The sequence below is a fragment of the Corylus avellana genome, chromosome 4 (genome assembly GCF_965113065.1).
Source record: "Corylus avellana chromosome 4, dhCorAvel1.hap1.2, whole genome shotgun sequence".
Lineage (NCBI taxonomy): Eukaryota > Viridiplantae > Streptophyta > Magnoliopsida > Fagales > Betulaceae > Corylus > Corylus avellana.
In genome coordinates, this window is record NC_142493.1 from 11,251,215 (window position 1) to 11,272,613 (window position 21,399).

Genomic DNA, 21,399 nt, shown 5'->3' on the forward strand with positions numbered 1-21,399 from the left:
ATTTTGAATATCATATGTAGAGATTTATTTGTAGACATTAGTACGATAGAGAGATCTTTTGTTATTAAATAAAACCTATAGTACAATTTTTAATTTACAGTTGAGTAAATGATAATTAATAGGACTTTGCAATGGGGTTATGAGATAACTTGAAACTCAAGACTTATTGGAGCCAACTTTTATTTCTCTTTTACTTTACTTCTCTATCTCCGTATAATCCCCACTAAAGGGGTGGTTGGTCATGCTTTTGTAAGACAAATTATTTATTTACATTTTTGCGCATCCTCCTGCCGGATGAGATTTAGACTTAACGGCTCTTTAGGGGGGCATGCAAGCGGCTCTCATTCTAAACGAGAAGAAGATAAAATAAAGAGACTCCACTCTCTCTTGTAGCCGTTCATGACATAGAGAATGGGAAATAAGATCAAAATATTTTTTGAGCTTTAAAGTTTTGATCTTTGCTAATGGAAAGGGTAAGTCTACGTTGTCCTTTACACTGTGCTTTGATGCTTGAAGACAATGAGTAAAATACCTTTATTAGCATGAGTTTTAGTCATAATGATTGTATATTGAATTAAATTATATACAGTAAGGTTCTTCCTCCATGTTCTGTCACATAAACAAATGTAACTAAGGCTCCGTTTACTTCGACGTAAAATGATTTCGAGAAAATATTTTCCGCATTTTACGGTGTTTACTACGACGTAAAATGGTGGTCAAACCGAAATCATTTTCGGTTTGACCAAAAAACCTTTACATTTATAGGGAAAATGGTTTACACTTTTTAAATTCGTAAACCATTTTCCCAGCCCCATCCAAAAAAAACCCGACACTCTCCTGATTACAAAAAAAGCCCAAACACCCCCCCCTCCCCCCGACTCCTCACCTTCGCGCACTCTCCTTCACGTTCACCTTCACCTTCTCCTTCACGCACAGCTGCTGATTCTCCTTCACCTGCACAGCTCATCTCTCCCTCGGCCGAGCTTCACTCTTCAGGCCCGACGCAGGGACTCTCATCTTTTTCTTCCTTTGTTGAACCATATGTATGGAGTGATTCAAATCTACGAATTTCTCTTGGTAATTTTCGTTTGATTTTGGTTTCTATCTCTGTTGGACAACTGGAAATCATGGAGCGATTTTGATTTTGGTTTCTTTCCCTATTAACGTATCAGATTTGCGATTTAGGTTTTGGGTCTAGGGTGTGGATTTTGGAAAATGAGAACTTCTATGATCTTTGTTGTTATGGGTTGTTTTTGATTGTTGATTCTTGGAAGTTCTGAGTTTGAGATGAACCTCAACCAAATGGGTTTTTATTTCCTTTTGATTTTCTGTGGCTCTTGGCTCTTTGTTTGATTCTCGTGTACAGGAAATTTTTAGATCCTCTGTTCTCTTTCCCCTCAAGGCATACTGGTGAATGATGCTGCATGTTCTTCCTAATATTCCTATATTGTTGGAGGTTGTTGGTTTCTGAATAAATCCTACCTCTATATATTTCATATATGGTCTGTCTTTTTATTTCATTTCACTATGTTTTTTGTTCTTTCTGAGAAGTGTATCATTTAATCAGCTGTATCATTTGTATTTTGAATTCTTGCTAGCATCGATCGTTCCAGATCTGTTGGTTAATGCTTTCATGGTGAGTTGGTAGTGTCGTGATACTACTCTTTATGACCTCCTTTCCGAATTTAGTGTCCAACAATTCTATTTTTAGGAGATTGAGAAACATGTTAGTGTTTCCTACAATCCTACGGCACCTTAAAAGCTGTCTCATTAACTTGATTCAAATGGTAGCTGCATATATACTCTTTTGATTCATGGCTTGCCCTCCTCCATCTATGGGAAAGACAACCCTGCTCTCACGTAACCTAGCCCCCCACCTGAGCTTAGGTCATTGCCCTTCCAAAAGGAAAGCTTTAGGCATCTGCTCAAGTTGTTTCTTAGGATTTAGGAAGAACAAATGATTGATTGATCTCTACCAAGAACAATAGCTAGCTAGCTAGTGTGAGTCTGAAAGGACAAGCATAAAGGGAACTTTGGGGGTCTGTAGTCCTAGGCTTGTTTTAAGGAAGAGTACACCTTGTCCTTGTGTACGTAGTTGCTGGGATAAACCCCTCTTAGTGGTGTCAAGTAGTTTTCATTAGTAGCAGCTCAAGAGTTGCAGAGTCTGAGGGAGCGGAGGGTGTCATGCTAGTGGTTCCCCCCATATTTGGGCAAAATGGCCCAGTAAACCAACCCCTGATGCAACCTGCAGCCCACTTTGTACCCCAATCGTTAGCACATGATAACATCCCAATTACAAGACAGACGGACCATTGCAACCAATTCAATTTTGGATAGCCGACAAGGATATGTGCAATCTCAATAAAACACACCTGCAGCTTGATTACAGCTTTTAAAATTTCAATGACTAATTTAAATCTCTTTTTCTTTTCCTATCCTATATATACATAAATGCATACAAAACAAAACCCAACCAATATATTATCGATATATATATAGAACAACATGGCCACTTAATTATTGGTGCATGCATTTTAATTCCTGTCCAACTCTGGCCACCATTCCTGCTAGTTGTTGGTTTATTCAATTAGAATCATAGGAATTCTCTCTCTCTCTCTCTCTCGTCGTTTTGCATTACAATAATCGCACTTGTAACCAGTTGATATAAATGAAGTTCAACCACCTAACTTCTATCTCTTTTCCCACTACATTTTTTTGTTTATCACCCATTAAGAAATGACAATGTTTTTAAGCTTGTATTCTTTCTATTAGAATACTCTCCCTCACAACCACTTCATATAATGAAGCCTCTCTATTATTTAGGGTTGAAGTGGGAGTTTTTCTACAACATATGGAAAGAGCAGTTTGCTCTGTTTTAGTTAAATAGTGTTGATGAAAAATATTAAAATATTAATATGATTTATTGCTTATCACTTATTAATATGATTTATTGATTTATTGGAATCCTTACAAGTTTTGAGGATGAATTGGAAACAATGCATATATGATTTATTGCTTATTGCTTATTTTTATGTTGTTTGTAGATGGATGAAACAATTCTTTCGACAGTTACGACCACAGTTGCATCTGTTCTTGCTGTTGGGCTTGTAATCTTAAAAGATATTAGATCTAGGAGAGTATTACGAAGGGAACCTCATGTTAATCGAGAGTATGAAAGAGGGATTTATATGGATAGTATTCTTTATGGAAGCAGACAAGATTGTATTGACCAAATAAGAATGAGTCCTGTATCTTTCTTTGAATTATGTAAAATTCTTGCTGAGAACAACCTTATACGTGAGACCATTCACATGTCTATTAAGGAACAGGTGTTGATATTTTTACACATTATTGGGCATAATGTGTTAGCTGGCATTACTTTTGATGTAAAATTCACATATGTGTTAGCTGGTTGGGAAGGAAGTGCACATGATTCTCGTGTTTTAAACGATGCACTCACTAGGCCAGGGGGATTCAAAATTCCTGAAGGTAAGTATTATCTTGGTAATACTTACCTTCAGGAAAATATGTAGTGCAGCATGATAACATTCTTGATTCGGATTTGGATTTGGATTTTGATGATGTGTCATCAAAAGGAAAATATGTGGCTTCCTCCGATTCAGGTTCAACCAAAAGGTCACATAGGAAAAGAAGTCGTGATGATAGTGAAGATGGATATAATTTGATATCTGAAAAGTTGGGAGAGGTTGCATTAACGCTTCAAGCTCTTAATAAGGGAGTCGACGCAGATCATCTGTATCAGGAAGTGATGAAGGTGGAAGGGTACGATGAGTTTATGCTTGCAACTGCGTTCGACCATTTGAATGGAGATGAGAAGCTTGCAAGAGGATTTTAGGTAAAGAATGCTAAACTTAGAAAGTTTTGGTTGGACAACTTCTTCAAAAACCATGGAAATTAGAATTTGTGTATTATTGATATGTAGTAAGATACTAATGAATTTGGATGGTAGTTCTTTGGCCAAAATATTGTAATATTTGTGGTTGAATTTTAGAATTCATGGTTTTTTCTTTTTCTTTTTCTTTTTCTTTTTTTGTTTTTTCAAGCAAGATGAAAGTAACGTACACTTTCATATATATCAATCTTCCTAGATGTGGAATATTCGTAATATTGATGTATGGACATTTTTAGATACAGTACTTTCAAAATACTTTTTCTTTTTTTTCTTTTTTTTTTTTTTTCTGAAAAAATAAAAAATCCAAAAATATTCTCAAATAGGTTGATTGTTTTTGTCGAATTTTAACAATCAAACATAAATTATTTTATATTAATATTTTTATATTTTGAATAAAAATTATATTTTATAGGTTAGTATAAAATATTTAAAAAAAAAATTAAAAAATTGATTTTCAGTACAGTTGAATAGCTAATATAAAAATTAATAGTTTTTTTTATATTAATAGTTTTTTAAAAATATTTTCAAAAATTAAAAAAATTAAAAATTGTTTTTTAAAATATTTTTTTTAAAAATTGATTTTCCGTGCGCGAGGTAAACACCGTAAAATGTTTTCGGTGGAAAATATTTTCAGGAAAAATGACTTCCCTGAAAATATTTTCCGACGAAAACCATTTTACGTCGAAGTAAACGGAGCCTAATTGAAACAAGTTCTTCCAAGTATACATTGAGGATGTGCAGCGAAGTCACAATTTTTACAGTAATAGAACCAAAGCTTTTCAACTCTTTCTTCTTCGCAAATTTGACAATAATATTCTTTAGAGTTGTCTTCGGCGGCATAAGTGAGATATAGGAGATGTGTGTCATATCTATGCCTAGTTACTAGTGGAATAGTAGCACATTTAATGCATAAGCGGAACCCACAAGTAGTGCAATCAAATGTTTGAGCATGACCAGGTCTTTGACCACAAGCATTGCACTCTGGTTGAAATTTTTTACCAAGGTAGAGGTGGTGCTGGTGGCCTCTATGTTTAAAGACTTTTGGAATTAAAATACATTGAGCATCAAATATTCCACTATAAGATGAACACACAACACATCTGTAGATGAAGCCACTTCGAGTCCGTTTGCAAGCCTAACACTTGAACGATTGCACTTTGGAATCTACATTACGTAGGGTGAGCGGATGATCATGATGTAATGTTCTCATAACCTTTTGGGGTAGTTTAGTACATCTTATATGGAGAGTAGTTGCACTGCACACAGCCGTAAAATGGGGGGCAACACTATAAATTGCATACACCCCACACAGCTCTTGACATCTAGGAGCTCTTCATTTTAATAATTAATTTATGTTGTGGATGACTCGAATGTTCGATCTCTTGAGGGGTAGCTTTGTCATCCTCTTTTAGATCATTGCCCTCGACCAAATGAGTAGCATAGTCAACGGAATCACTGGTCTCACTCTCCTTTCTAAACCAATATGCACATCGTAAGTGGGCAATGTAGTCACACTTCTGTTCATCACAACAATAAACCGCATACTTTGTATCTATATTTTCGTAACAGACTTCGCACTTATGCCTTTTGACTTGACTAAGAGAGAAGGTGCAAGTAAGGGAGTGATCATGTCCTCTAATTTTGATGGTACCTAGAAATTGGGCACATTTAGAGTGAATAAGAAGTCGACAATTGCTACATTGATAGGCAATTTCACTGCTTTCCCCACCACACACTTCGCAAGTGAACTGGATCATATTCCGGTTGGGGAACAATGCATGCTGGTTACATTTGTCAACACTAGTTCTCCAACGAGAAGCACATTTGATGTCAAGCGTATAATCGCAGTCGATACATTGGTAATAGAAGCGTTTACTGAAAACTTTAAGGCAAGCACCGCAATGATATTGAGTCCCTCTTGGCGCTCTGAGAAAAAGGTAGCGGTGTGAGATGTGCAGAGGGTGTTTTGGTGTTATGTTGTGTAATTGTGCACAGGGTTGATGAATGAGGAATGTGCAGTTGGGGAAGCAGCATCTGTAATAAAAGGTAGGCCCATTATTATTAATGTTGTCTTTGTTACCTAACATTAACAAAGACGATACTGGTTCCTCGCACAATGAGCAAACTACTACTTTCTTCTCATCTCCATTCTTCTCCACCTCTTTCATGGATATCAAGTGATGTACATCTATCAAATAATGTGTGGCCCCTATCTCTCTATTGCGATCTGTTGTCTCGGGGCATGATTCATGAATCAAAAAATAGGTGCATTCCCCGCATTTGTAGCCGCGACTTCCCAATACTGACTTTCCACACAACGAGCAATTTCTATGACTTTCCAGGTTATCTATGAGCTGCAAGTGATGCCATCGGACAACCCCCATCTTGCTCTCTGCTATAATTAATTCACAGTCACAGAGGCACAAAACCCAAAGGGTGGGGTTAACATTCAGATATATATATATTGTGATATATAGGATGATGATAGGTAGAGCAGGGTTTGTAAACATTTTAAAATTAATCTGCTAATTAATATATAATTTGTAGGGAAAAATGCAGTTTACCCCTCTGAAGTTTCAGGGGTTTTTCAATTTTAACCCCAAAGTTCAAAAATTGACAATATACCCTCCTGAAGTTTCAAAAATTGCCAATTTAAACCTTCCGTTTAATTTTTCCGTCTAAATGGACGGAAATATGTGAAATTACATCATCACCCTCAGGCTTTTTTTAAAAAAATTCCGTCCAATTTAACGGAAAAATTAAACAGAAGGTTTAAATTGCCAATTTTTGAAACTTCAGGGGGGTAGATTGCCAATTTTTGAACTTTGGGGTTAAAATTGAAAAACCTCTGAAACTTCAGGGGGGTAAACTACATTTTCCCCTAATTTGTAATTGGGTCTGATCATGAATGAATGAAGTCAAATTAAAATATAAGATTTTCAAAGATCAGAATTTGCACTTAAATTAATTTTAATTATCAAACCTTTATATATCCTCTTGAAGACCAAAAAATTAATTAGATGGCATTTACGTAAATTTGGGTAGGGAAAGATTAGTTCAAAGTAATACTAATACCTCGCCCCCCGCCCACAAAGTGATTTAATTAAGAATCCAAGCTACCACAATTATATATTGAAGTGATCGATTTCAAAAGGATCTCCTTAATTTTGTATGGTGTCAAATTAAAGGAGATTATATATATTGCCGATTTTTGGAATCTTTTTCATAAATCATAAATTTGTTAATTAAATATAGGGTTAAATACTCCATACCCCCCTGGGGTTTCCTAACTTTATTTTTCCCCCCCTGAAGTTTCATTTTTATCACAGGAGGTCCCTGTGGTTTCGGCCACCCCCAAGGCTCCATGGGGGTGGCCGAGCCACCCCCAGTGGGTACTGGGGGTGGTTTCGGCCACCCCCTGGTGCCCAGGGGGTGGCTCGGCCACCCCCATCCGGCCAGATGGGGGTGGCCTGGCCACCCCCATGGCCTCGGCCACCCCCAAATTGCCAAGGGGGTGACTCGGCCACCCCCAGTTTTTCCCTTCTTTTTTTTTTTTTTTTTTTAATATGTTTTTAAAATTAAAAAAAAAAATACATTTTTTTTTTATTTTAAAAAAAAATTAAATATATGCCACGTGTCGACGTCTGATTGGTCCACGTGTCCTAACGGTCAACTAACGGATGGACTAATTTGGTCACTTATCAAAACCACATGGACCTCCTGTGATAAAAATGAAACCCCAGGAGAAAAAAAATAAAGTTGGGAAACCCCAGGGAGTTTTGGAGTATTTAACCCTTAAATATAATGGAGACATCGAGAGAAGTGCATATATATATATATATATATATATATATATATATATAACAAAGGCATTTTTATGATGCTCTTTAATTCGACTTTACCATTCAAAGTTCAAACAGATGCGGATCGAGGATATAGAGGTAATTAGGTTTTTTATATTATTAATATTCTAAAGTTCAAACAGATTATATATATTGGTGATTTTTGGAATTTTTTTGATAAATCATAAAATTGTTAATTAAATATAATGGAGACATCGAGAAGTGCATATATATATATATATAACAAAGGCATTTTTATGATGCTCTTTAATTCGTCTTTAGATATGAAGGTAATTAGGGTTTTTTTATATATATTATTAATATTATTTTTGTGAGGATTAAGTGATTAACTCGTTTTTTTTTTTAAGGTATTTTTCATAAACATTGTCCAGGATGAATAATAATAAGTCATTTTTGTTATCTTGTCAATTAGAATTAATTAATTCCTTTAAGATTTCAAGGATAAAGAATTGTGAGATCGAAAAGCATGTTTTGGACTTCTTATTATCAATGCTTAATCACGTACACGTACGATCAAATGGAACAATAATAGATAGATGTTAAATATCAATAGCAAATTGGCAATAGAAAAGAGGCTAACAGAGGAAAGAAATGAGAGAGGGAGAGAGAGTGTGTAGTACCTGTTATACAACTTCAAGCTTGTTGTGCCTTATTTCTCCTTAAATTATCAAACAAATCTTTTTTTTTTTCTCCTCTGGTACGTAAGAGAACATACAAATCACAAAGATGATTTACAAAGGATGATTTGGTAGAAGAAATAAAACAATATTACTGTGCTTCCAAAACTATGATTGACATGATTTATAATGAACATAATTATTCCTTTCTTTTTTTCTTTACTCTCCAAACATTCTTTTCTTCAGGTGCAAGTTTCTCTATTCTCTTGAATTTGTCCATTTCTTCATCTCCAAATCTTCCTTTCTTTTCTTCTTCATCAATTTTTTTTTTTTTTTTTTTGTTTTCTCTATAGGCACATGGTACTTTGTTCTCTTACTCTATCTTCATTTTTTTTTTTTTTTCACAACTTTGTTTCTTGCAAGTTTAGATAGTTTACAAAAGATGAATATTCTATTGTCTTGGACCAAAAAAAAAAAAAAAAAAATGCTATGACCGTAAAAGTATGGAAGAAACGGGTTTGTCTTTCATTTTCTTTTCTCAAAATAAAAACATTAACAAACAATTTTAACACAAAGCACCATTAAAAATACAAAGATAGTATTCTAATTTATGTTATGTCAGAACACTTTTATAAGTTAAAAACAAAAAACTCCCCAAAACACATTAAGAAACAAAGCTGTTATTTCTTTTTGTACATGCTCATTTATTCTCTTGTTTTATCATTTTCTTTGCCTTTACATCCTTGGTTTTTTTGCTTCCTCCTTTTCTTTTCTTTTTATACGTGCTCCTTGATTTTTTTTTTTTTTTTTAATATCCACATCCTTTTTTCTAGCGATCTTAGATATCTATTGCATGCCTCACCAAGTTAGCACCAATATTGAAGTTCATTATCCTTGAGTACTAGGCCTAACTATCATTGAGAAGGTTTATAAAGGATAAAACTTCTAATTTCATGCACAAATAAAAAAAAAATAAAAAAAAAAAAAAAGATTTTTTTGGGAAACATCCTGCCAAAATTTGATCTCAGCCAGCCTCTTATTGTAAGTTGGGTTTTCTTGATAATGTTAAAGCATATTCTATACTCATTTGACCCACGCTTTTCAGGTGGGTCTCAATGTGTGGCTTAATTAACAAACCTTTATCCTCTTGAAGACCAAAAAATTGAGAAGGGTTATATATTCAAAGTTGAAACCTTTAATTTTAAATAATGCAAGGAAATTGACTTTTAACTTATCCTTGAAATTCTATTGCACATAAGTTGGCTCATGTGCATGATTTATCTATCTTGTAGCCCATGATTGGTTTTTTTATAATAGCATCTGTTATATAATTTCAAGCTTGTCGTGTCCTTTTTTCTCCTCTGGTAAAAGAAAATACATATCTATTGTGCCTTCTAACTATCACAAAGATGGTTTACAAAGGATGATTCGGTAGAAAAATATGATTATTCCTAATCTTCCAAAACTGTGATTAATAATGAACATAATTATTCCTTTCTTTCTTCCTTTTTCTCTAAACTTTCTTTTCTTTGTGTACATGTTATCTATTTTCTTTCTTTGTTCCTTTCTTCATTTCCAAATCTTTTTTTCTTTTCTTCTTCATCATTATTTTTTTCTTGTTTTGTGTACTTAGGCCTTTATTCTTTTGTTTTTTTTCCCCAAAACTGCATTTCTTGCAAGTTCATATATTTATTATAGGACTCACAAAGTTAAAATCCAATATTGAAGTTCATCACCCATGAGTATTCGGCCTAACTATTAGTAAGACGGTTTACAAATGATGAAATTTCTACTTTGGTAGACAAAACAAAAATTTGATATGCCCCCAAAACGATGAAAGAAACGGGTTACAATGAACCTATTTTTTTCTCTCTTTTTTTCCTTTTGTCTCTAAACCTTTGACTTTGTTTGTTAAAATTTTTATTTTCTCTTCTAAAAACAAAAATGTTAAGAAACAACCTAAATATAAAACACTCTTAAAAACACAAAAAAGGTTTTCACCTTAATGTGGCATCAGAATACTTTTTTAAACCAAAAATAAAAAACCACCCTCCAAATACACATTAACAAACAGTGCCATAATTTCATTTTGTACGTGCTTCTTTATTCTCTTGCCTTGTTCTTTTCTTCTTCTCTTCATCTTCTTTTCCTTTCTTCTTCCTACTTTTTTAGAAATTCTTTTTGCAAGCTTATTTATTCTCTTGCTTTATCTCTTTATTAATCTCCCCACCTTTCCTTGCGAACTTAGACATCCATGGGAAGCCTCACCAAGTTACCATCAATATTAAAGTTTATCATCTTTGACTACTAGGCCTAATTATCATAGAGATGGTTTTGGATAAAATTTCAACTTTTCGTGAAAAAAAAAAAAAAGAATCCTTTGCAACGCTCCAAAAGAATATATGACAAAAGTGAGTTATAGCAAACATAACGTTACAAATGGCCAAAGGAAATAAGTGCAAGGGTAAAAATATTATGAGGAGGCAATAACAGCTCAACAGTGAAAAAAAGCATTTGGTATTTAGTCATTCTTGTTTTCTCTTTTCATTGTCATTCATTTATCTTTCATAAGTTGGTGTTATCATTATCTTTAATTACGCATCATTCACCAACGTATGAAGATGAGTTGGGGAATTATTGTAAAAGATTTTTTATTTTTTTATTTTATTTTTGAAGACATGGAGTAAAGGTACCAAGAAGTTTATTCCCAAACTATTTTTTGAAAGATGTCCTGATTCCGTCTAACAACCTTCTCAAATTTATCCTATTACACACTTGAGAAATTGAGCAAGTAACACATAATTATTCCTTCTTTTTTTTTTCCTTCGTCACCAAACCTTCTTTTCCTTATATGCATGTTCCTTTATTCTCTTACTTTGTCTTTAGTGACAACCACCTTCCGACTTCCAAACCAAACTTTGAGCCATTGTATTGAATAATATTGAATGAGCCTTTTTTTAGTTCAGTGCATTGTAATCTTCTGTCATAATGGTGACGTTAAAGAAGTTTCTTATCAAATCTACAAAATGAAGGAATGGGATGGGGTTTGGAAGAAATTGGAAGCCAACATAAATAGATTAGGCTTTGCACGTTAAAAACTGGGCGCAATCAAAATTTGATCTCAGCAGGCCTCTTATTGTTTCAATTAGCAACATTTAGATATTGTAAGTTGGGTTTTCTTCACTGGACATATATATGCATCAGATTCACAATCCCGTCCAAAGCTTCATGAAAAACTAATTGGCAAGTGGATCTACGAATGAATGAATTGAAGGGGAAAATCAAAGTGAGCGATTTGACAAAATGAAATAAGAATTTTGACACAATTCATTCCGCGAAGAAATAAGTCACATGAATTTAATAATTACAACTTCAATTAATAATCCTCATAAGAAAATGATTCAATGATTTCCCTACCCCAACAATTTTCTCCTGCAGAAAATCAACCAGAATATTGGAGCAACACGTGCAGAATGGCAACAACATTGGCAATATTTGCCAGTCTACATTTTTTTCTTGATCACTTTTTGACTATGCATGATAGATGAATGAATCTATTATTCCCCCAACTGTGAAAATACCTAAACAAAGAGATAATAAACCAGCATCCAGGCAAAGCATCTGGTATGTAGAAACATAAATCTCCACTACTAGAAGAGAGAACCCTTCATATTTTTCTTAAACGAAATACTTGGATGAAATGTATGCATGCTTATGTCTAGGTAAAAAGGAGGGGGGAGAGAGAGAGAGAGAGAAAGAGAGAGAACAGTACCTCCACTTATTGCAGAAATATTGGTCAAAAAGTGTTAAAAAGGAACATGCTCCTCCTTGAAAGTCACCTGCAATATAAACGTACATAAAAGATGATCTGGAATATTATGATGCATCTGATTTTCGAGTTTATCTCAGTAACTTAATAATAGCCCCTTATTTTATCTATCCAGAAGTGCAACTGTATGATTACTTCCACGTTTGGCTTGTTGGAGTACACCACTATATATATCTTAATGTTACGGGCCTTTCCATATTAGGCTAGTTGTATTAGGTTTATGTTACATGTATTACGTTTATATTATGTTAGCATTAGTCGGCTAACCTTAGACTTATTAGGTTATGATATTATTCTAATAAGAGTTGTTGACTCAGTCCTAACTCTCTTATGTAATATGTAATGAATCCTCCATTTAAAGGGGTTATGCTATGAATAAAGTCATGAAAAGTAGTAATCTCAAACCTTGTGTTTAAAAGGTTTAGGTTCCCTTCCTAATTTATCCTGTCATGAACTTAAGTTCGTAACACTTAATCTACCTCAGTTTCCTTGAATCCACAGATCTTTCTCCTTGTTGGTCCTTATCCGTGTTTGACTATCTCATGAGTGGAGATGCAGCTATGATAATGTGCATTTATAATTTTTCTTTCGAAAGGAAACAAAACTAAACATGTGAAAATGGAAAAAGAAACATAATCTTTCATCAATGACACCTAAACCACCCCAATAATCATGACAGACTCCAAAATCACACTTTCAAATACCCTATTAGCTGTGAACAAATATACGAACCTTAACTGGAGAAATGTCACAAAAGAAGAAAATTCCAGGAAGACTGAAAAACGTAACCCGATTCGGAACTCCAAAAATGCTGTCACGGAATACTGCACAAAACCATTGATAGTGCATCTCAGGCATATAGTAGATCTAATCAATAAAATAAAAGAATAAGATTTTGTCATCTTCAATTTACCTGATTTGACTGGATCATACGGCCTCTAATGTCAGTGTATATAGTAGGGACCACCTGACAAATTTATAAGAAAATCATAAAGATCCCTGCTGATTTTGAAACAACAGTCACAGAAAATAAAAGACCAAAATTCTTCAACTAGATGTTCAAGACTACCACAATGGTTCCTCGTCATCAATATATATATATATATATGATTCTGATCTGATAAAACAACACCATTCCTCAAATGAGTTAAGCACATGATGATTTTATAAAAGACTCCATAGAAAATTTAGATACAATGTGTTACAGCAGCCCAAGATCTACAATCATCATAAATCTTTCCGATATTGATTGTTTGTTCTTGCATTTAATTCAAATATTAAATTTATATCACTGCTTAGTTTTCAATCACAATACAAACATCAAAATTAATAAACGAAAAAATGAAATTTCTATAAATAGGAAAATATCATTCAGCATTTGTTTATGAACCTCAAAGACAGAAACATAACAAGAACATAATACCAACCTTGATGAAATATTGGTGCATACCATTTGGTGTTTCATGTACCCATTACACCCTACAAGGCGTTGAGAAGTGAAAAATGTAAATAACATATTAATTATATCGAACAAATTTTGATTTAAGGGTTGCTTACTTATCTTAAAAAAAAAGAAACAAGAAAAGACTATTTAACAGATGCTTACCACTCTGTTCTTGGCAAGCAACCAAAACAGAGCTTCTCCTAAATCTTTCACATTTGGCAGCTGAAAGCTTTTCGCAAGTGCAAAATCAAACATTCCAGCAACTTTATTTACTTCAATCGATCCATGAATATTACACCCTTTACCTTCCTTTCCTTTTATCTTTTGGATAAAACCTTCTCAAAGCCTTTAGATGACACTAAAAGTGCAGTACACTGCACACAAGTTATGAGTCATCACACATTTTTGAAGTTCAGGAAAATTGCTTCATGAGCTTATTTAGAGTTTAACTAGCCAACTGGAATAGGCTTTTAGCAGACTAGCAGGCCCGTTTTGCTTTGGATGAATTTTTGGATGCTAGAAGTGCATCACAAAAGTAATAGAAAAAGGGATTAACAGAAGATTTTTTTTTTTTAAAAAAAAAAATTACATTTTAATAAGTAAACAAGATATCATTGAAAATGGTTAAGAAAATCAACAAACTAAGAAAATAATGGATTTGTATCCCCTCAAATTTTCTAAAATATGAGATTCTCAAATTTTAAAATCTGAGCACTTTATGAAAATTAAAATAACACACAAATCTCTTCATTTATTTGGACTGTTAGATATAAATTATGTAAATAGAGGGTTTCAAATTTTAAAATTTGAGAATCTCATATGTAAAAAAATTTTGAGGGGATGTTGATCCGAAATTAAGATGCAGAGCAGTTGCCCAGTCAAAAGAAATTTGAAAAAAAAAAAACACTCTACTTCTTCCATCAAAACTAAGCACACTGCTGTATCTCGAGTAATGAGGACTGCCGCACAACCCTTTCGAACAAATAAGAACAAATAATTCAGGCTAATCCAACACGGCTGAAAATAGCATTCCATATGACATTGGCAATATTCTCACATTGGCAATGTCTTTTTGATTGGATATGTCTTTGGGTTCTTAATTAGGTAGATTTTGAGAGGATTGATGAGGGACTAGAAGAGAAAAGGCAAGACGAAATTGTGGGGTTTTGGCCCCAAATTAAAGAGAAGGACGGGTTCAAACTTCAATGGGTATGCGGGCTAAACAAACAGAGTACGTACCATTGATTGTGCGGCGGAGGGTTCGACCCATTGGTTGGGAAGATATCCCTTCCCTTCCATTCCAATATTCCATGCCCATTGCATGGCCGGAAATGACAGAGTAACAACCTGAGAGACAGAGGGACACAGAGAGTGAAAAACCATGAATAAGAAAACTAGAAGGATGGCGTCACAAAACTAACCTCTGAAAGAGTGGGCCGGCAGTATTGAGAATATGGGATAGATGATGAGGGTTAGAAGAATTGGGAGAAGAGAATAATAGAAATATGGTGGAAATAATGAAAAGAATCATACTTAACATTTCAATATTATTTTTAGAATAATATCTGAATTTTACTTTTTTTCCAAGTATATATCTGTTAATATTAATGTAATTTTTTATTTTTTATTTTTTTTACAAAAAATTTGTTTGGAAAGTATTTTTAGGTCTCTCAAATGCAATTCCCAATCGGCCCACCTCAAACGCAATTTCGGTTTGAGATTGTGTTTGAGGTGCCTAAAAGTACTTTTAACACTCAAAAAATTCATTTGAAAAAAAAAAAAAAAAAAGTACTGATTTAGTAAAAAAATTAAAAGCGCTTTTAAGGGTTCAAAAAGCCTAAAAATGATTAAAAAAACACTTTGGGCAAAGCTTTAAAATGATGTTTTTGTCAAAAAGTGTTTTTTAACTTAAAAACTCTATTTATCAAACGCAATCTCAAACAAACTTTTAGTCTATATACAAAATTATTTAAGGGTAGGAAGCTTTGGCAAAAGTTAATTATTATGAGGTAAAAGGAAGCAAATCAATCTTTTTGGGGAAGCACTACTTTAAGTGAAAGCCATTTGTCATTTAATTGTATCTTTATGCTTGCTAAGAAAGGACATCTAGAATTAGTGAGCACATTTAAAATTACATAACATTTCAAGGATTTGTCAAGTGGTATTAGGATCAATATAGTCGGATGGATTCCCTATTGTTTGTATTTGCTCCAACAAATTAAAAAAAAAAAAAAAAAAAAAAGAAAAATCAACGTTAAGGTGTAATAGTATCTTACATGGTAGAAGGAGCGTATAATAATTGATTTCTTTAAGATAAGGAGAAGTCCATAGCCAAAAATAGACCTCTAGTGGTATGGTGATGCCAAAGTAAAAACATATAAGCCGATTGGGTTGTAACCTTATGGTCGGTCTCTTTGTTAAAGTTACTTCTTTCTATAAACTTAAGCTTATGGGATAATTGGTAATTTTAACATACATAGTATCAAAGCCAAAAGTCTCGTTAGTAATTGTTAACATATATTTTCATATTTTTGAGTCTATTTATGAATAGTCCAATCATCTATTTCCAATGGCTAAGTGTACTGGGATAGATAAGGGTTAGAAAATGTTAGCGTTGTGACTTTCAACCTGTCATCAATATATGCGGGCCCTATTGGTTTTTTCTTCTCTTTGTGGGTTTTGGAGATCTCACTCTAAGTTTGACTCATATTTGGTTTTTTTTTTTCCTAGTTTGTCTTGTATTTGGTTTTCGAGATCTACTTGTACTAGGATTTACTTGACCGACTTAGGAGCACTATTTAAAGGCATGTTTAGTCTTTTGTGTTAGTGCCACAAGCTAAATAGCTTCAATTAGAGTGGGACAAAACGTGAGAGAGATATCAAAAGTGTGCAAGGCAGCAAGCACAAAGTGGGAGTGCTGCACAAGGTGTTTTTCTTCTTGGTGTTTTTTGGAGGAGCCAAAAACAAGTGATTAGAAGAAAAAAAAGTGTTGCGGAGTGAGAGAAGAAAATAAAGATCAGCCACTATCAGTTCCAGCAAAAGAATAGTTTGTACATCTGTCTTTTGTATTCTATTTTGAGAATAATCTCTCTTGTGTGATAGTGAGATTTGGGTGTATTGGGGCTTTGAGATCTGAGTGATTTTTTTCTCTACTATTTTTGTACTCCATCTTTTGATAGTGGATTTTTCTTCAGGTCGTCTCCGCCACTGGATGTAGGCTTATTAAGTCGAACCACTTAAATCTTGGTGTCGTGTGTTGATTGCCTAATCTTTGTTATTCTGCATTCTTCTTATTTTTCACATCTGACGGGTCTTGGGAAATAGGATTAATTTCCTAACAACTGGTATCAAAGTTTTTGGTTTGAGTGGGAGCGATGGCAATAGAAGAAGGAAAGATAGGAATCGAAAAATTCAACGGCACAAATTTTGGGTACTGGAAGGTGCAGATTGAAGATATTCTTTATGGGAAGGACCTTTATCAACCTCTTTTGGGAGAACAACCTGACTACATGTATGAGAGCGAGTGGGCTCTTGATCGTAAAGCTCTGGCAGTTATCAGGTTATCACTGTCAAAATCAGTTGCGCACAACGTTGTAAAGGAGAAGACCACAGCAGGTCTAATGGCAGCTTTGTCAAGCATGTATGAGAAGCCGTCGGCTAACAACAAGGTGCACCTGATGAAGAAATTGTTCAACCTAAAGATGGCGGAAGGGGCTTCGGTGGCACAACATCTCAATGAGTTCAACACTATCACAAATCAATTGTCCTCGGTGGAAATTGATTTTGATGATGAGGTTCGCGCATTGATCGTCTTGGCTTTTTCGCCAAATAGCTGAGAAGCCGTGAGGATGGCTGTGAGTATCTCTATAGGAAAGAGTAAACTAAGCTATGAAGACGTCAGGGATTTGATTCTTAGTGAAGAGGTTCGTAGAAGAGATGCGGGTGAAGCCTCTTGTTCTGGTGTTGCTTTAAACCTCGAGACTTGGGGCAGAGGACAAGACAGAAACTCTGGTCAAGGCAGATCAAATTCTAGAAAAGAGAGAAGTAAATCCAGATTCGAACAACAACCTAAGTGTTGGAACTACGGCAAGACAAGCCACTTCAAGAAGAATTGTAGAGAGCTAAAGAAGAAGACTGACAACGACACTGCAAATGTTGTGGTAACAGAAGAAGTGCACGATGTCCTACTTCTATCTGTTGAGAGTCCTCTTGATTCTTGGGTCTTGGACTCATGAGCTTCTTTTCATACCACACTGATCCAAGAAGTTTTCGACAATTATGTAGCTGGAGATTCTGGGAAAGTGTATTTGGTTGATGGAATGGCGCTAGATGTTGTGGGTCTAGGCGATGTTCGCATTAGAGTTCACATTAACTCGGTATGGAAGCTGTAAAAGGTCAGGCATGTTCCAAAGCTGAAGAAGAATCTAATTTCAGTGGGACAGCTTGATGAGGAAGGGCATTCAATTCATTTACACAATGGAAAGTGGAAGGTGAGCAAGGGAGCCAGAATTTTGGCTCGTGATTATAAGACAGATACTCTCTATATGACCACGAACAACAAGGATACAGTTGCTGTTGCAGATACGGGTACTGACTAAAAACTATGGCACATAAGGCTTGGGCACATGAACGAGAAAGGGATGAAGGTACTTATGTCAAAGGGGAAACTACGGGAGTTGAAGTTAGTTGAGTCTGATTTGTGTGAAAGCTGCATCCTAGGGAAGCAGAAGAAGGTGAGTTTCGTGAAAGTTGACAAAGCACCTAAGCTTGGAAAGCTGGAGCTAGTACACCTAGATTTGTGGGGTCCCGCACCAGTGGCATCTCTTGGAGGCTCGCAGTATTACATCACATTTATTGATGACTCAAGCAGGAAGGTATGGGCTTATTTCTTGAAAAGCAAATTTGATGTATTTGAGACTTTTAAGAAATGGAAGGCCATAGTTGAGACTGAAACTGGCTTGAAGCTCAAGTGTTTGAGATCAGACAAGGGACGAGAATACGAAGATAGGGTGTTTAAATAGTTTTGTGCAGTGAATGGGATTAGAATGGAGAAAACTATCCCGGGAACACCATAGCAGAATGGTGTGGCTGAGCGCATGAACATGACCCTCAATGAGCGTGCTAGGAGTATGATGTTGCATTTTGCGTTACGAAAGACTTTCTGGGCTGATGCAGTGCTATACCTGATAAATAGGGGGCCTTCCATTCCCCTGAGCCATAGACTACCAGGAGAAGTTTGGAGCGAAAAAAAGGTAAATCTTTCACATGTGAAAGTTTTTGGTTGTGCTTCGTATGTCCATGTTGAGTTTGATGCTCAGAGTAAACTAGATGGTAAATCTAGTAAGTGTTACTTCATTGGATATGGAGATGAGGCCTTCAGTTATCAATTTTGGGATGATCAAAATCGGAAAATCATTAGAAGTCGGAATGTGACTTTTAATGAGTGTGCTATGTACAAGGATGGGTCAAGTGTAGAACATGAAGTTACAGAGCAAGAACCGAAAAGGTCTAAGTTTGTTAACTTAGATGATCTTTCTGAAAGTACAGTGCAGAAAGAGAAACAATTCGTGGAGGTGGAACTTGATTTACAGTGTTCACTCACGGATGAATGTGATGACGGAGAATCTTCAAGAGACTCACAGCACCGGGAAGAGTCTTATTCTATAGCAAGAGGAAAAGAGAAATGTGATCAAAAAGCAACAAAGAGATATGGCTTTGAGGATATGGTTTCATTTGCTTTCCTATTCTCATATTTAGATTCTTGAATACAACATAAGATGTATTGCAATTTAATTAATAAATGTTTTTTAGGGATCCCCGAGGCTCTAGAAGTTGCTCAAAGATTTGGCATCAACATAATTCCAGGTGTTGAAATCAATACAATATTTTCCCCTAGGTAATTTCTCTAGAGTTCCTGGGTTAGGAGGCATATGTATGCATGCATACATACACATACATACATAAATACATACATATGTGTGTGCGTGCGTGTACTTGTTGTTCTTAGTAGTTGCTTGGCGAAAGCTGTGTAATTTTGATTTTCTTTCGTAGATGCTGCCTATCTTTCTTCATATTCCTTTTTCTTTTTTTTTTTTAATAAGTAAAGAAGTTGTATCTCTTAGTGTTGGAATATTTTATATTATTCTAGTTTATTATGTTGCCTTATATGTTCTAGGGTTTAGTCTAGGGTTTCTTGCCCACTACTTCTTCGCTCTCTATATATAGAGAGTTATGTAAGCGTATCGTATAACATATCACTCAATACAATGTAGTCCATTGTTTCCTTCCACTCTCTCTCCTCTCTCTCTCATTCTTCTGCTCTACAATATATTCAACAATATATTAACACTTAGGAACATATCAAAATCCTCACAAAATAGTTTCAGTAATAAATCATCAAATGAAGATGACTTAGACTTAAAATTTATCCTTTGTAATGTTTTGACTCATATTTGTTATAATTTTTTTATATATATTATTGCATAGATGAGATATTGGTTTTGATTCTACTTAAGGTTGGATGTAAAAGGTTGAAAGAAAATTGGTTCCAAGCCATTATCGTTTTTTTTTTTTTTTTTCATGGATTGTCTCATGTAACCTTTCGAGGTGTGCTGCTAGGTTTGTCTTTCCCATTTATGTTTTTCCTTTGAAATTCCCAACAATTTCCAGCATATCCAAAAAATTCAGCCCCATTATTTCTCGAAAACTCAGATCTTCAAACTAGGGATCACCAAATTTTCATAAGATTCACAAACATAAAATATTGTACAAGGTACTGTTTATAACATTAGTCGATGGTACTGTTCATACAGCATCGCGGGTATCGTTCACATAGTGTTGTGTGGGTCATTTACTTTTATATATGCAAGACATTCTCCTTGTATGCTTTCTGCACTGTAGAGCCATGTTGACGTTATTAATATGATTATATGATGTTGTTGAACATTTACAATGCTGATATTTTGAAGGGAATTTATGTCCTTCAAAGTCATGGAATCTCATTTTTGTATATATGCTACATTTGGCAGTTACATGGTAGTTTACTTGTGTTGGTCAACAGCATACAGTGACCTAGCAGATGGTTATGGTCTTTTTAAGCTGGGAGGATTAGATTATTATGGAAGAGATCGGCATGGTGAGTCTGAACTGGTGTAGTGACCTAAATAATTAACTAAGCTTAAGTAGCTTAGTTAGAGGGATAATTTGGACTTTGGGTCACTAGGAATAGGTGGAAAGGCATTTTAAGAATTTTGGACTTTCTAATCATATGTATGCCCAACAGTATTGTACGTCCATTCCTATCTTTAGTAAAGGATGTACACAGGGGGACCACTATACGTACGCTCTTATTTTTAGTATAGACGTACGTAGAAGGACCACCGTACGAATGCCTGCAAAATAGTACATGAACGCTGACACCAGTACACGGACGTACGCAGGGGGACCACCGGATGTATGCTACTTTTGGTTAATCCCTGACTAGACGTATGTTACAGCCTTTAGACCGCTGGATAAATAGTACCGGATGTATGCTGCTTTTCAAAATTGCCTTGCAGCGCCTCAGCTGTTTTTCACCTATAAATACCCCTTACCCGCTCGCCCTTTCACTCTCATTTCCGCCCCTAAACCCTCTGGAGACTCCTCTATGAGTGTTTTGTGAGTTTTGAGAATTCTTGGAGGAGAATGAGAGATTTCTTGGAGGTTTGGCATCAAGGAGGTAATCTTCTAAGCTT

General features: G+C 34.9%; 2 protein-coding genes across 8 annotated transcripts in view; both read right to left on the reverse strand.

Annotated features, from left to right (window-relative positions):
* The window catches only part of LOC132179431 (uncharacterized), a 53,739-nt gene extending 38,579 nt beyond the window's left edge, over positions 1-15,160 (reverse strand). For 2 of the 7 annotated variants that reach the window (XM_088515942.1, XM_088515943.1), the window contains exons 1-4: positions 15,088-15,160; positions 14,906-15,013; positions 13,829-14,040; positions 13,136-13,189 (exon numbers count right to left, since the gene is read on the reverse strand). In XM_088515942.1, coding sequence (XP_088372068.1) covers positions 13,136-13,189; positions 13,829-13,921 — 147 coding nt within the window. In that variant the 5' untranslated portion in view covers positions 13,922-14,040; positions 14,906-15,013; positions 15,088-15,160. Of the gene's footprint in view, positions 1-12,735; positions 13,047-13,135; positions 13,190-13,649; positions 13,702-13,828; positions 14,041-14,905; positions 15,014-15,087 lie in introns of those variants that run through there. The other 5 variants (XM_088515947.1, XM_088515945.1, XM_088515949.1 and 2 more) reach the window with 5 other exon arrangements.
* On the reverse strand, positions 5,236-6,297 carry LOC132178066 (uncharacterized). Its single transcript, XM_059590527.2, has one exon. It carries the CDS (start codon positions 6,295-6,297, stop codon positions 5,236-5,238), a length of 1,062 nt encoding a protein of 353 aa, XP_059446510.2.
* Positions 15,161-21,399: the final 6,239 nt, after the last annotated feature.

Bases quoted from the DNA above. Each gene is read 5' to 3' on its own strand.
- LOC132178066 (XM_059590527.2), bottom strand. From the start codon at position 6,297: ATGGGGGTTGTCCGATGGCATCACTTGCAGCTCATAGATAACCTGGAA.